At 49.1% G+C, this 15,012-nt stretch overlaps 1 protein-coding gene and 1 long non-coding RNA gene across 2 annotated transcripts in view; one reads left to right on the top strand and one right to left on the bottom strand.

Moving 5' to 3' along the window:
- Window positions 1–15,012, bottom strand: part of LOC310689592 — an 82,684-nt gene that overhangs the window by 63,531 nt on the left and 4,141 nt on the right. The gene's annotated exons all lie outside the window — the stretch shown is intronic.
- Window positions 775–15,012, top strand: part of TBRG4 (transforming growth factor beta regulator 4) — a 33,725-nt gene continuing 19,487 nt past the window's right edge. Inside the window, exons 1-4 of the mRNA XM_083466941.1 lie at window positions 775–900; window positions 5,402–5,895; window positions 10,713–11,036; window positions 13,241–13,412. Coding sequence (XP_083323067.1) covers window positions 5,482–5,895; window positions 10,713–11,036; window positions 13,241–13,412 — 910 coding nt within the window. The 5' untranslated portion in view covers window positions 775–900; window positions 5,402–5,481. The remainder of the gene's footprint in view (window positions 901–5,401; window positions 5,896–10,712; window positions 11,037–13,240; window positions 13,413–15,012) is intronic.

The following is a 15,012-nucleotide window of genomic DNA, read 5'->3' as shown; positions in this document are numbered from 1 at the left end:
CAATCCCTTATTAAATGGAGAAAACAGCGCCTGACACTCCTATTTATAGCACTGGACCGCCTCTGGGGGTGTGGCTTATCCCCGCCTACTTTCCTATTCCCCCTATCCCGTAACTCAAGCTGACCAAAGGTCCCGCCTCCAAACCACCATTGGTCGGCTGTTATGGAAACGAGGGAGAAACAGGCTCCCTAATGCCCTGAGTAAAGATGGCGAAGGCGGGCCTTCCGGTCTTCCTTTCTCAGTAGCCAATAGGTCTGGGCCACAGGAATGAGAGAGAAGGGAAGGGAGGCGCCCATAGAGATACTTTTTGTCTAGAAGCCTACCGCATGGTCTGGATAGGCATTTTCTGAGCTCTCACGACGGAAGCGGTTTTTAAAGGACTGGGATGAAAGCTTCAGGTAGGTAGCCGTGTTGGTCTGACGCAGTAGATATATATATCAGATTCCCTGAGGATAAGGGATGTGGGTTCCAAAGCCTCATAAGGCTACAATGCAACCATACACTGTGACATTATATTAGGGAAAATAGGGAAAAACACTATGGAAAACACTTGTTGCAAATTCTGACTGGAAACACCGACGGAGTATTGTGTGAAATATTCCCCCCACCCCGCAGCCCAATCCTCAGAATACATGTTGATTTACCAACTTTGTCCCCCGCCCCGAAGCAAGTCCCACTGAATAAATAAACTTTTAAAAAATCGATTCCCCCAACCAGGAAAACACCTCTGCAACAAAAAAAGTCTACGGCGCACCTTTCAAAGGGAACCGTCGCGCGCGACGGAAGTGACGCCATCGGCGCGCGACGCTCCCCTCTCCCGGCGCTCTGCACGCGCGGGCAGCCGGTTGAGGTCAGGCCGGGCGGCGGCGGCCCCAGAAGCTGAGCTGAAGCCGCGGGAGGGTGAGGACCGAGAAGGATTAAAATAGAATAATGGATAAGCGGAGGAGGAGGAGGAAGAGGAGGGGCGGGGCAGGAAACCGGCCTGTCACGTGTTGGGGGGTTGGGGGAGGGGCTGCCGGTTTTTTGGGGGGCGCCCCCTCCCCCCTTTATTCCCTCCTGGCTTGCGGGGATCGGGGCCTCCTTGTCGCCATCGCATTCCCCTCCAGGGCCTCAGCCCGTCCCGCTGCCCCTAGGCTCTCTTTATAGAGATATATAATTTTTAAAATTAATTTTCAATGTCAATCCAATAATAGCCTCATTATAACAATACCAGAGTATCATACAATTATATTTGCATTGCTTTGGTGCCGCCTTTCCTTCCGCAAAAGTCAGCAGTGCCCCAATCTCTGGCGACAGCAGCGCGCACAAAAAAAAGCAACATGAAAATACAGTGGTACCTCGGGTTACATACGCTTCAGGTTACAGACTCCGCTAACCCAGAAATAGGGCTTCAGGTTAAGAACTTTGCTTCAGGATGAGAACAGAAATCGTGCTCCAGTGGCACAGCAGCAGCCCCATTAGCTAAAGTGGTGCTTCAGGTTAAGAACAGTTTCAGGTTAAGAACGGACCTCTGGAACGAATTAAGTACTTAACCTGAGGTACCACTGTAATAATAATAATAATAATAATAGTAATATTTTTTTATTTACACCCCGGCCAAAGCTGGGCTCAGGGCGGCGTACACCAGTAAAATTACAATAAAAAATAAAATAAATAAACTAATTTAAAATACAGGCTAAAATATAACTTAAAATGCAGCCTCATTTTAATAGTAGCCCATAGATCAGAAATGTAAGGGTCAGACTGAGTCCAAACCAAAGGCCGGGCGCAACAGCTCTGTCTTGCAGGCCCTGCGGGAAGATGTCAAGTCCTGCAAGGAGCCACTCTGCAAAGTGGCTTCTTCCCAGCGACCCTGTGAGGCGGGCCAGTGGCAAGACTGGGAGAGGCTGGGAGGGAAGCCTTTATCTGGGTTGGGGGGGTTGTGTGTATATCCTATGTGGGGGAAGAGGTGGTGGGGATGAACGTGGAAAGTTTCTCCCTCTTCTCTCTCTCTTTCTCATGTGCCCCAACTGCTGTCACCCCACAAAAGTTGGAGAATGAAGTCTGAAGAGGGGATGCCCCACTTTTGACCCAGTGAAATTCCTGTGCAATATACAGTGGTACCTCGGGTTACATACACTTCAGGTTACAGACTCCGCTAACCCAGAAATAGTACCTCGGGTTAAGAACTTTGCTTCAGGATGAGAACAGAAATCGTGCTCCGGCGGCGCAGCGGCAGCAGGAGGCCCCATTAGCTAAAGTGGTGCTTCAGGTTAAGAACAGTTTCAGGTTAAGAACAGACCTCCGGAACAAATTAAGTACTTAACCCGAGGTACCCACTGTAGTCGTGATTTTTGCAGGAAAATAATAAAAATATACCCTGCCCATCTGGCTGAGTTTCCCCAGCCACTCTGGGCAGCTCCGAATCGAGTGTTAAAAACAAGGCAGCATTAAAGATTAAAAATTCCCTAAACAGGGCTGTCTTCAGATGTCTTTTAAAGACAGGATAGCTGCTTATTTCCTTCACATCTGATGGGAGGGTGTTCCACAGGGTGGGCGCCACTACCGAGAAGGCCCTCTGTCTGACTTGTATTGTGGATAGGGATTGTGGGGTGGAGGTTGCTTTTCTGCTCATGTGGGATTTCCACGCAAACAGCAGGACTGAATAGGGCTGGGGAACTGGGAGGGAGTTTACCGCAAAAGTGAATTTTGAACTCAGGAGTTCTGCATCTGCAGCATATCCTATCAGTCAGAACGGGGAATTGAAATTGGCCAGTGAGTCCTGATCTCCCCCACTCCGGTAGGTCAAGTTTGACAGATGTGTGGGGCTACTTACCTGTCAATCACCTGACATCACAGCGATACCAGGCGACCAGTTTTTGCCCATGTAGTTTGAAATCAAAGGCAGCATCAGCAACTAGCTGCTTGTCAGGGCTTGCAAAGTGCTGTGCTGTTGATCAAGAGTGCTTTCAGCCCAGCTGTCTCTTCACCTGCCCCACAGCTGAAGTCACGTTTTTATGTATTTATTATTTAATAAAATGTTATGTAGCGCTTGATTGTTTTTTAAAAAACCTCAAAGCAGTTTGCAAGAAGATAAAGCAAGTAAACTGAGGGAAATAATCACAGCCATGCTTTAAAACACACAAAATACTAAAACAGATTAAAAATACCTGTACTTTCTAAGCACCTGCGTGGGCTTGTCTAAATTGCAATGTTTTTTAGCAGGTGCTGAAAAGAGTTCTGTGAAGTCTGGCCTGCTGTCAATAGGCTTTGTTGTTGTTGTTGTTGTTGTTGTTGTTGTTTAGTCGTTAGGCGTGACCGACTCTTCACGACCCCCTGGACCAGGGCACACCAGGCCCTCCTGTCTTCCACTGCCTCCTGCAGTTTGGTCAAACTCATGCTGGCAGCTTCGAGAACACTGTCCCACCATCTTGTCCTCTGCGTCCCCTTCTCCTTGTGCCCTCAATCTTTCCCAACATCAGGGTCTTTTCCAGGGAGTCTTCTCTTCTCCTGAGGTGGCCAAAGTATTGGAGCCTCAGCTTCAGGATCTGTCCTTCCAGTGGGCACTCAGGGCTGATTTCCTTCAGAATGGAGAGGTTGGATCTTCTTGCAGTCCATGGGACTCTCAAGAGTCTCCTCCAGCACCAGAATTCAAAAGCATCAATTCTTCGGCGATCAGCCTTCTTTATGGTCCAGCTCTCACTTCCATACATCACTACTGGGAAAACCATAGCTTGAACTATACAGACCTTTGTCGGCAAGGTGATGTCTCTGCTTTTTAAGATGCTGTCAATAGGCAGAGAGTTCCAACGTGCAGGTGTTGCCACATTAACCATTTGAGTTCTTGCAGATGCTGAACGAGTATTATAGGGCACCTGCAGTAGTGCCCAGTACGCTAATCGAAGTGGGCACATGTGGGGTAAGGCGATCTCGTAGGTAAACTGGTCCCAAGATATTCAGGGCTTTATGTTCTCATATGGTGTGGTGGCGAGGCTTCGTCAAAATGGCCTGGTAGGGCGGCAAGTCCCTACTGTGGATATTAACCCTCATTAGCAGCTTTCAGTTTCCTGAGTGGGTCTGACAAGCCAAATGACATTGCATATTATATGACTGTAAACCAGCCTTTTTTATACTAATTCCTTAAAGTTAAAAACAAAACTACTCTTGTGCTGTACAGTGGTACCTCGGGTTAAGTACTTAATTCATTCCAGAGGTCTGTTCTTAACCTGAAACTGCTCTTAACCTGAAGCACCACTTTAGCTAATGGGGCCTCTCGCTGCTGCCGCGCTGCTGGAGCATGATTTCTGTTCTCATCCTGAAGCAAAGCTCTTAACCTGAGGTACTCTTTCTGGGTTAGCAGAGTCAGTAACCTGAAGCGTATGTAACCTGAAGCATATGTAACCCGAGGTACCACTGTATAGGCATGCAGTATTGCTGGACACACTGCCCAAGATCTCCTTACCCCTCAGGAAACCTCTGCTCTTACGCAATTAAATAATTGTTCCATTTGATCTGCCTATGCTAGCACTTTGAGCATAATAGTTCTTTTCGCTAAGGGTCTCTTCTGTTAATTCAAAATCCATATTTGTAATCTGCTGGTTGGGTTAATCACATTGATTTTCTCTTAATGCTTTGAGCCCCAGGGGACAGGTATTTTGACACAGCAATGTTTCCTCAGTAAGTCCCGTGGCTGATTGTTGCCACCATTCGAGAATCTTGACAACACGATCTTATCCATTCATAATCAGAAAAAAAGTCTCGCTGAGTTCAGAGGGACTTACTTCTGGGCAAATGAGTACAGGATTGCACCCTGACTCGGTTTGCACCAAAGCCAGTGGCGAATCAATATCTGCATTTAACAGTTTTCTATGCTTTTATTGGGACGCGGGTGGCGCTGTGGGTTAAACCACAGAGCCTAGGACCTGCCGATCAGAAGGTCGGCGGTGCGAATCCCCGCGATGGGGTGAGCTCCCATTGCTCGGTCCCTGCTCCTGCCAACCTAGCAATTCGAAAGCATGTCCAAGTGCAAGTAGATAAATAGGTACCACTCCAGCGGGAAGGTAAACGGTGTTTCCGTGTGCTGCTCTGGTTTGCCGGAAGCGGCTTAGTCATGCTGGCCACATGACCATGGAAACACTGTTTACCTTCCCGCCGGAGCGGTACCTATTTATCTACTTGCACCTGTGTGCTTTCGAACTGCTAGGTGGGCAGGAGCTGGGACCGAGCAATGGGAGCTCACCCCGTTGTGGGGATTCGAACTGCTGACCTTCCGATCGGCAAGCCCAAGAGGCTCAGTGGTTTAGACCACAGCGCCACCCGCGTCCCTTTCATGACATGGTGGTATACAAATATTTTTATCAATAAATAAGTTATGGAAAGTCCTCACGAGCTGCCTTCACATTTTCTCCCTGTTCTTATCCAGCTTTTTGGAGATGAGTTGATGCTCGCCCAGCGCTCTTCCCCTTCGTCCTCCTCCTCGTTCCCCGTGGGCCTTGCTACAAAATGGCTGCCAAGCTGTTGCACCGCTGGTATCGGCTCTACAGGCTCTCATCCCCCTTGTGCGCCCGAGCTCACGTGGTGTCCGCGGGAAGCAAGATGGCGGTGGCCAGAGGGCCGCCCCAAACCCCTTCCGCCCCATTGACCGCTTTTAGCCTCTCGAGGCCCACAGACAAACTCTCCGTCAAGGAGCAGGCGGACAGGGCTCCCCCTGAACGCAGTGAGCTGGAGGACATCATCAACTCTGCGTCCACCGCAGAGGATCTCTTGCGCTTGGAGGAACTTTACGCCGTCAACGCAAACCAAGCGGCCGTTATAATCTCCCGACTCTCCCGTCTAGTGGCGGAGAAGAAACTGGACCCCGACAGCATCGTGCGGGATGTGCGCTTCCAAGACTTGCTTCAGATCGTACACAGGCAGGTGGGTTCCGCAGCCTGTAAGTGAAAACAGTCCTGGGGCTGCTTCTTTCTTTCTGATTGATAGATACCGTATTTTTCGCTCTCTAGGATTCACCTTGTTTTAGAGGGGGAGAACAAGAAAAAAAAATTCTCTCCCTCTCTTCGCAGCGCCTCTTCAGCAAAGCGGCAGGAGATATGGAGCCCCTTCCATTTCTCCTCCCGCTTGGCTGAAGGGGCGCTGCGCAGCTCTCCCTCTCTGCTGAAGCCAGAAGAGTCTTGCTCTCCTGGCTTCAGCGAAAGGAACCTGAAGCCTGCGGAGCGCAGTGGGAACTCGCGCTGCGCTCCGAAGGCTTCAGCAAAAGCAACGCAAAGCCTCCGGAGCGCGGAGGGAGCGCTCCTTCTGCACTTTGGAGGCTTCGCGTTGCTATCGCTGAAGCCAAGGAGCCTGCATTCGCTCCATAGGACGCACACACATTTCCCCTTAATTCTTGGAGGGGAAAAAGTGCGTCCTATAGAGAGAAAAATACGGTAGATAGATAATTTATTACGGTCAAAGACCAGCTTATAAAACACACTTGGGGGTACAATCCCAGAAGGAAAACATTTAAAACAATGCACAACGATAAATTTAAAATTTATAAATGTGATAAGCGTATAGACACTTAAAACTTTAAGATAAGCTGCCGCAGAGAGATGACTCAGGGTCGCCCATGGAACTGAGTTTGGGGATTTTCTTAATGAACTAGTTTGGGTTGGGGGATGGTCTGCGCCTACGGATCTGTATACAGAATCTGGCGACCATCCGGGTCGTCTTATGATCTTTGCCTAATAATTTATTATTGTAATATTATATTATATTATTACAAAGCTCAGTGGGTTAATTTGGGCCAATTGTGATCTCTCTAAGCTTGACCTCCCTCACGGGGTTGCTGTGAGGGTAAAATGGGGAGTGGGGGCATGTGGTGTGGTCCTTGGAGGAACACCAGGATGTAAATGTCGTTTTATTTCCCATTCTGAATTTGCTTTCTCGATTCTAACATTGGGCTTTATTCGTTAGAGGCTTATGGTAAGCAGCTAGCTACAAAGAAGGGTGAAATTCATTCAAAATTCATTTATTTGATTTCTATACTGTAGACCTCAGGGCAGTTCATAACATAAAAACACAAGACAAAACCGCCGACTGAAGGCACCTGTAACTTGCAAAGAGGTTTGCAGTTCCTTGGGCTTCCCCTCGCAAGAACCACAAGAGGAAAAGTTATTCTTCTGTTTGCAAGTAGTGAATGAGGTCCTCCCTGGTCAAAGTCCAGTTTTCCGAACAGGGACAAATAAAAATTCGTTGTGGCAGGTGAAAGGTAGCCCGTATCAAAATGTATTTCTGCTCTTAGGCCTGAGCTCCTGCAAGACCTCAGGGAAGAAAGGATTTCTCCAGTAGAAGGGTCCCTTAAAAGGAGTTTTCCACGACCCTCCGGTCTAAACTGAATGTACCGTATTTTCTGGTGTACAAGATGACTGGGTGTATAAGACGACCCCCAACTTTCCCAGTTAAAATATAGAGTTTGGGATATACTCGCCATATAAGACTAGCCCTCTTCCAACGCACATCAAATAAAAATTAAAAAAAACCAGTCTCCTTTCCGGCTCGGAAGTCCGCTCCACTTCCCAGTGGCCGGGGGGGGGGGGGCGTGGCCAGGTCCGTTTAAACAGAGGAGCGAGCCGGAGGGCTTCCTCTTTGGCTCGCTTCCTCAATCGGTAGGACGTCGCTGAACTTCTCTCGGTTATTGCTTTTGTCGGACCTGCTGTAGCATTTTGGGGGGATTTTTTACTGCTTTTGTTGAGCCACTCGTGGAATTTGCTAGTGGTCTACTACCGGGAGCAGTTAGGGTCGATCTGTTGCTGGTGATTGGGGGGGGGGGGCTTCTGGGGCCAATTTTCAAGCATATTTCTGCTTCATCTAGAGAGATTGGTGTCCTCTGACTTAATTTGCTGTTGTTTTGTCCTTTGGTGGGGAGTTGCTGCAGGAGTTTCTGTGGTAGCCGGCGTATAAGATGACCCCCGACTTTTGAGAAGATTTTCCTGGGTTAAAAAGTAGTTTTATATGCCAGAAAATACAGTAACTGTCAGATACTGCTGCTGGTTGCTCGTGAGTAACCAGGCAGGACTCCAACCTGTCTTTTACAAGTTTTATTGTGCAAACTATTTACGCTGCAGATCTACAAAGTTCATGTCCGTCTCAGTCACTTGCAGAATCCGGGAGTGGCCCCTTCCGGCTTCTCCCCCAACATAAGAACTTTGGCACCCCAAGTCTCTTCCTCCCCTCCTTGCGTTTCACCCCGCTGCGCAAGCTGGGCGACGGAAGTGGCGTGTGTCCCTCCTGGCCAGCCCAGCCTAGCGAGGTGAGGCACTGGGGCTCTTCATCATCCTCGTGCCCTTTTCTCGCTTGGCTGGCCCCTTCCCTCTCTTCTCCACTGGAGGTGTGGCTTTTCCCACCGCTGGAAGAGGAACTGCTCCTCAGGAGTTTCGGTGTAGTGATCAGGTGGGATTGCTATGAGGAATTATAACAAATATAGAGTAAGCCATCTGTGCCAGCAACGAAAGCATTGCAATGACTGGGTTTAAACTATTTTGATCGGATTTCTGATCAATCCACACCTCTGCATCCCTGTTCCATTTCTCTTGCTTGACCAGTCATGTACACTGCCAGTTGCTTCGCCAGGCAGGCACCCTGGGTCATCAAAGACGGTGGGCAGTTTCTTTGATGTAGCTTTTCTGATATGTTGATCTTAGGGCCTGGAAATAGTTTCACAGGAAGGTGATAAAGGTGCCTATCTCCTTGCCATCCTTCCATCCTCTCCTGTTTATGATCTCCGGAGTTTTTCTAGTCCTCTTTTAATTACTCTCAGATTTTTTATGCATGCCCAGAGTAGTCTTTGTAGTTAAAATAATTTCTTTTGATCTAACTTTGTCCCCACGGGGGGTTTGTTGAAATGCTCAGGAGACATCTAATTGGCTCCTACGAACACTCTGTAAAAAGCTCTTTTGTGAATAAAACGACCTTGGCCAAGGGGTGGAGGGACAGAGATTATTATACGCACCCTTCCCAGAGTCTTGCTGGTTCAAGCCTCTGTGTGTATTCTTATTAATCAGAGTTCAATCCTTCCTTTACTTTGGGAACGCCTCATTTCGGAGGCTCTCTGTATCCCAATGGCCCCCTGCCTCCCTCCGATGCCAGTCCCCTGACAGTAGCAATAAGAGGAAGAAGGCCAAGCCCCCCAAAGGCAGTGGAAACACAGGATTACAAGGGAGTTGGTGGGATAGGACTCCCTGACCCCGAGATGGGAGATGGGGACACGGGTGAAGCCTCTGCATCCAGACGAATTTGAGCAGGAGAACATGGGAGCTTGCAGGATCAGGCCAGCGGCCCCTACCTAGTCCAGCATCCTGTTCTCGCACAGGCCTACCAGATACTCATCACGGGAAACCCGCATCAGGATCCGAGCGCAAGAGCCCTCTCCCCATCTGTCCTTTCCAGAAACTGGCATTCAGAATCGGTGCTGCCTCCCAGACGAAGATGGTTGACTCTGCAGAACTAGCAAAACTGACCTATAGGATCCGAAATCAGGAGGAAACAAAATTCCAAAGAGATTGGAGTGAATTTATAGAATGTATAAGTAATAACTGTAGAAATTTGAAGACTCTGGCAGGGATGAAATAAATCTTACGACGTAGATAGGATACAACAAGAAATGGTGTAAAAGTAACTGAAGTAAGAAAGCCAGTTGAAGGGAGGGAAGGAAGTCAACGCTCGGCAGAGTGGGGGGGGAAAGAATGTGGGCAAATGACTGTTAAATTTCATTGTATTTTGTTTGCTTGTATTAAAGGAAAACATGGGACGCGGGTGGAGCTGTGGGCTAAACCAGTGTTTCCCAAACGTTTTTGGGCAACGGCACACCTGTTTACTGAAAAAAAATCTCGCGGCACACCACCATTAAAGCCCCACCCCGTGACGTCAGCGCGCAGCGTCACGCCGGGAGGGACGCACAAAAGTGAAAGTTTTTTCCCTCGGCAGCTCCTCTCAGCTGCGCTCAATCCGCCTCGGAGCGCAGGAGCGATGCCTCTCTCTGGCTCTCCCTCCGCGCAGGCTGAGGGAGGGAGGGAGGGGCGCGTGTGACCCGTCTCTGCTGGGAGACCAAACCCAGCGAGGCAGAGTCGCGCGGAGGCGCCCAGGCAGCGCTGCCGGCTGCGAGGAGGAGCGCCAGGCAGCAGCAGGAGGCGCGGCCTCTCCTCGCCGCCGCCGCCCCGCCTCTCGCCGCCCGACTCGCCCGCCTCCCTCCAGGCATCTCGCGGCACACCAGCCGATGTCTCACGGCACACTCGTGTGCCGCGGAACACCGGTTGGGAAACACTGGGCTAAACCACAGAGCCTAGGACTTGCCGATCAGAAGGTCGGTGGTTCGAATCCCCATGACGGGGTGAGCTCCCGTTGCTCGGTCCCTGCTCCTGCCAATCTAGCAGTTCAAAAGCACCTCAAAGTGCAAGTAGATAAATAGGTACCACTCCGGCGGGAAGGTAAACAGCATTTCCGTGCGCTGCTCTGGTTTGCCAGAAGCGGCTTAGTCATGCTGGCCACATGACCCGGAAGCTGTACGCCGGCTCCCTTGGCCAATAAAGCGAGATGAGCGCCACAACCCCAGAGTCGTCCGCGACTGGACCTAATGGTCAGGGGTCCCTTTACCTTTACCTGTTTATCAGGTTCTTGTTTACTACGTTTGCAGAGACGCTCTGCTTCTGGGAGAGCTAAATATCTTCCTCTTGCTATCATCAATCTTCTTTTGTGTGCAGGGGACTCAGGTATGGAACACGGCTTTGGTGAATCTCTTCAGGAGCCTCGACCTCCTGGGCCTGGAGCGGAGCAGGCCGGAGATGCGCTCGGTGGAGCAGGAGGTGCGCTGGCGCCTGAGGCGCCTAACCTTCAAGAACCTGGCCTTCCTGGCTGAGCACGTGGCCGCCAGCGTCCCCAGTGGACACCCGAGCGAGCTGCTCAGCGATGTGCTGAAGCATCTTGAGCTGCGTTGGACGGAGATTTCGGACGTCAGGACGGTGGTGATGCTGATGTCGAAAGTGGGGCCCCTCTCCCCAGCACTGATGGAGAGACTGGAGGATAAGGTAGAGGCAGGAACCGGTACAGTCCGACACGGGGGGGGGGAGATGCATGGGATTTATTTATTATTAAAATGCTGTTGAATGGCTACGTACAAAGTCAATAAAACACAGAATACCGTACAGTGGTACCTTGGTTCTCAAACTTAATCCGTTCCGGAATTCCGTTCCAAAACCAAGGCATGATTTCCCATAGAAAGTAATGCAAAACGGATTAATCCGTACCAGACTTAAAAACAACCCCTAAAACAGCAAATGAACATGAATTGGGCAACTGGCCCAAGTAGGACCAATTCAGCCAGCTAGCCCTGCCTGGGGATTATCTAATTGATTTTTGAATTTTGAAATTTATTGTCATTCCTGTTTTTATACGGTATTTTATGCTGTCTTTATAATTAAGTGTTTTAAATTTGTTGTCGGCTGCCCTGAGCCCAGTTTTTGAACCGGGAAGGGCGGGGTATAAATAAAAAACTATTATTTTTTATTATCTAATGAGACCACTGATCCATAAAATGAAAGCAATAAACGATGTCCTGCGGTCACACAATCAGTCCATCAGTAGCTGAACTGGGTTCCACACAGTCACAGAAACAAAACGCAAAAGAGCCACAAAAATGCAAAATAATTAGTAAAAACAGACAGACCTCAGCATAAAACGGGATGGTGGCACTCAAATCGGAAGCGTAACACTCAAAGCGGAGCATGTTCGGCTTCTGAAAAAAGTTCGTAAGCCGGAACACTTACTTCTGGGTTTGCAGTGTTTGGGTTCCAAGTTGTTTGAGTACCAAGGCGTTTGAGAACCAAGGTACCACTGTACAAAGCAATACATAGTGTAATGCTAACAGTTCCAGAGTAGCTCGGAAAACCAGCCACAACGTGTTGATTAAAACCTGAGAAAACAGAACGGTTTTTTGACCACCTTGCCTGTATTATATGAAGCATATGTCATTCTATATGGTTTTAAAACATTGGCAGTCCATCTAGGCCAGCCTTTCTCAACCTGTGGGTCCCCAGGTGTTGTTGAACTACAACTCCCATCACCCCTAGCTAGCAAGGCCAGAGCTCAGGGGTGATGGGAGTTGTAGTCCAACAACATCTGGGGACCCACAGGTTGAGAAAGGCTGATCTAGGTGCTTCACAGACAGAAAGATCCGGTTTCATCAAAGGCATTTTCCTTTACAACCCCATTTGCAGCTCTTCTAAGCCCAGTTCATCATTCTGAACTAGCTCTATATCCCCAATATTATTGAGCCATATCTCAAGAGGTGGCTCCACCTGGGATTTTCAGCGAAATCATTTTTCTTTTAAAAGATATCAAAGTAAACCAAACCAACTGATACAATAGATATAGCAGAAGTACCAAAACTCAGCACAGTGTGCCTGAGAGAGACTTAGGATTTGGATGGCAAAGTACTAAAGACTATAAGGAAAACAAAATTTCACTTTGTACTGTGGAGGAGAAGTCCTGTGTTGTCTGCCTTAGTTGCATATAAGATAAAATCGCTCCAAACAGCATAGACTTTCATCAGGGTCCTCCTAACCTCTGGCAAATTGTAATTTGTGAGTTAGATTTTCAGCTACTGCTAAACCTTTATACCAAACTTTTTCAGCAGGGGGCCGGTCCACTGTCCCTCAGACCTTGAGGGGGGCCAGACTACCGTATTTTTTGCTCTATAAGACGCACCAGACCACAAGATGCACCTAGTTTTTGGGGGAGGAAAACAAGAAAAAAAATATTCTGAATCTCAGAAGCCAGAACAGCAAGAGGGATCGCTGCGCAGTGAAAGCAGCAATCCCTCTTGCTGTTCTGGCTTCTGTGATAGCTGCACAGCCTGCATTCGCTCCATAAGACGCACACACATTTCCCCTTACTTTTTAGGAGGGAAAAAGTGAGTCTTACAGAGCAAAAAATATGGTATATTTTGGAGGGGGGGGAAATGAACAAATTCCTATGCCCCACAAATAACCGAGAGATGCATTTTAAATAAAAGGACACATTCTACTCATGTAAAAACACGCTGATTCCCGGACCGGATTTAGAAGGCGATTGGGCCGGATCCAGCCCCCGGGCCTTAGTTTGCCTACCCATGCTTTATACCAATGCGAAAGTTGCAAGGAAGGTTTCCATTTGGGGTGAAATATGCCGATAGCGTATCTCTCCCTGGGTTAGACCTTCATCCATTTTTCGCATCCATCATCTTTGTCAACAGAGCCTGGAGTTGGCTGAGCAGTTCACCCCCGAGGACACCCGGAGAGTCGCCGTTGCCTTGGCGATCCAGAACCGCCGGTCCATCCCTCTGCTCCGGGCAATCTCCTACCACTTGGTCCAGAAGCACTTCACCTTCAGCACCAGCATCCTCCTGGACCTGGCTTTCGCCTACGGTGAGCGGCGACTTCCTTTTAAAAAATGGGCGCATCCTTTAACCCTTCTGCCTAATAATAATAATAATAATAATAATAATAATACTGATAATAATTTATTGTTTGTACCCCGCCCATCTGGCTGGGTTTCCCCAGCCACTCTGGGCGGCTTCCAACAAAATATTTAAATGCAGTAGTCCATCAAACATTAAAAGTTTCCCTAAAGAGGGCTGCCTTAAGATGTCTTCTAAAAGTCTGGTAGTTGTTGATCTCTTTGACATCTGGTGGGAGGGTGTTCCACAGGGCGGGCGCCACCACCAAGAAGCCCCTCTGTCTGGTTCCCTGTAACCTCACTTCTCGCAGGGAGGGAACCACCAGAAGGCCCTCAAAGCTGGACCTCAATGTCTGGGCTGAACGATAAGGGGTGTTTGGAAGTAGTTTTGGGGTTAGTGCGGGCAGGCCAGCTGAAACTTAATTCGTGCCAACAGATTTCACTTCATTTTTCAGTTCCCTTTTAATTTGTATACCACCTGTCAGAGCTGCCCGAGGTCCCAGCTCACAAAGGACCAACGCCGCTTTGTTGTTATATACAAAAGTCTTTATTGAAGTTCAGTTTCGCTTTCACAGCCATAGCGTGCAGCTCTACGTCTGAAACTCTAGACCGCCGAAGCTCCATCTGAGTCTCCTCCCCCCAGACACCAGTTTAAGACTCTAGCCTTGCTCCACCTCTTCCTTTGCTCTTTCCTCCTCTGGTTCCGCCTGTCAGCTGGGGTCTCGCCCTTCCTAGACTCTTCTGACGCTGAGTCCCCTGAGTCTTCCCCCTGCCTCCGGCGGGCTTTAGGACCTGGTTCCCAATCCGGGTTTTCTGCTGTCCCGCGCGCCTGTACATTTGAACTTGGCGCACGCGCCCAGCCGGCAACCTTCCTCCTGACCGTTACACTGCTCCTGTCACTGCTTCCCCCTTCGAGGAGGCTAGCTGGACCTGACCTCCCCTCCGTTCCCCCACTCTCCGATAGAGGCGTGGTCAGCCCTGACTCATCTTCTCTCCCTGCTGGAGGAGACGCTGGCCCTGACACATGGGACTCTTCCCCCCCACTACGCTCTGGTGGGGAAGCTGGTCCTGATCTCCAGCTGCTGCTTTGGGAGTCCCCGCTGGCCCCTTGTTTCTGGTGTGTCCCCCCTGGGCCCCCCCTTGCCCTGACCATCGGCGCCTCCTTCTGGGAATCTTCTGATTCGCTGGAGAAGCTCATGGAATCTCTCGGGTCACCGTCATACTCCCCTACGCTGCCCTCCGATTCTTCCCCTTCGCTCTCCATTTCCTCTCTCCCCTGTGCCTCTGTCCCTGAGCCCCTGACACCACCTTTCCGTATTACTATGCTCAAGTCAGTTTACAAACCGAAGAAACAAGAAAATACACAGCAAAGACCACACATGTAATAACAATCTGATCCAATAAAGAAAATAACTTCAGAATAAACAACTTGTACCAAATAAAGCAATATTCCGTAACCAGCAAATAATAATTAAACAGTGTACGCTTATCAGTAACAATAAAGAATTACTGAACCGTAATCAGTAAAAATTACGGCAGGTCACAAGGCAAAATAATACCACTCCTTGC

Source organism: Podarcis liolepis (assembly GCF_965112155.1).
Source record: "Podarcis liolepis genome assembly, chromosome: 12".
Classification (NCBI taxonomy): Eukaryota; Metazoa; Chordata; class Lepidosauria; order Squamata; family Lacertidae; genus Podarcis; species Podarcis liolepis.
The sequence above is the reverse complement of the archived record's forward strand: the minus strand, read 5'-3'. Positions and strand labels throughout refer to the sequence as shown.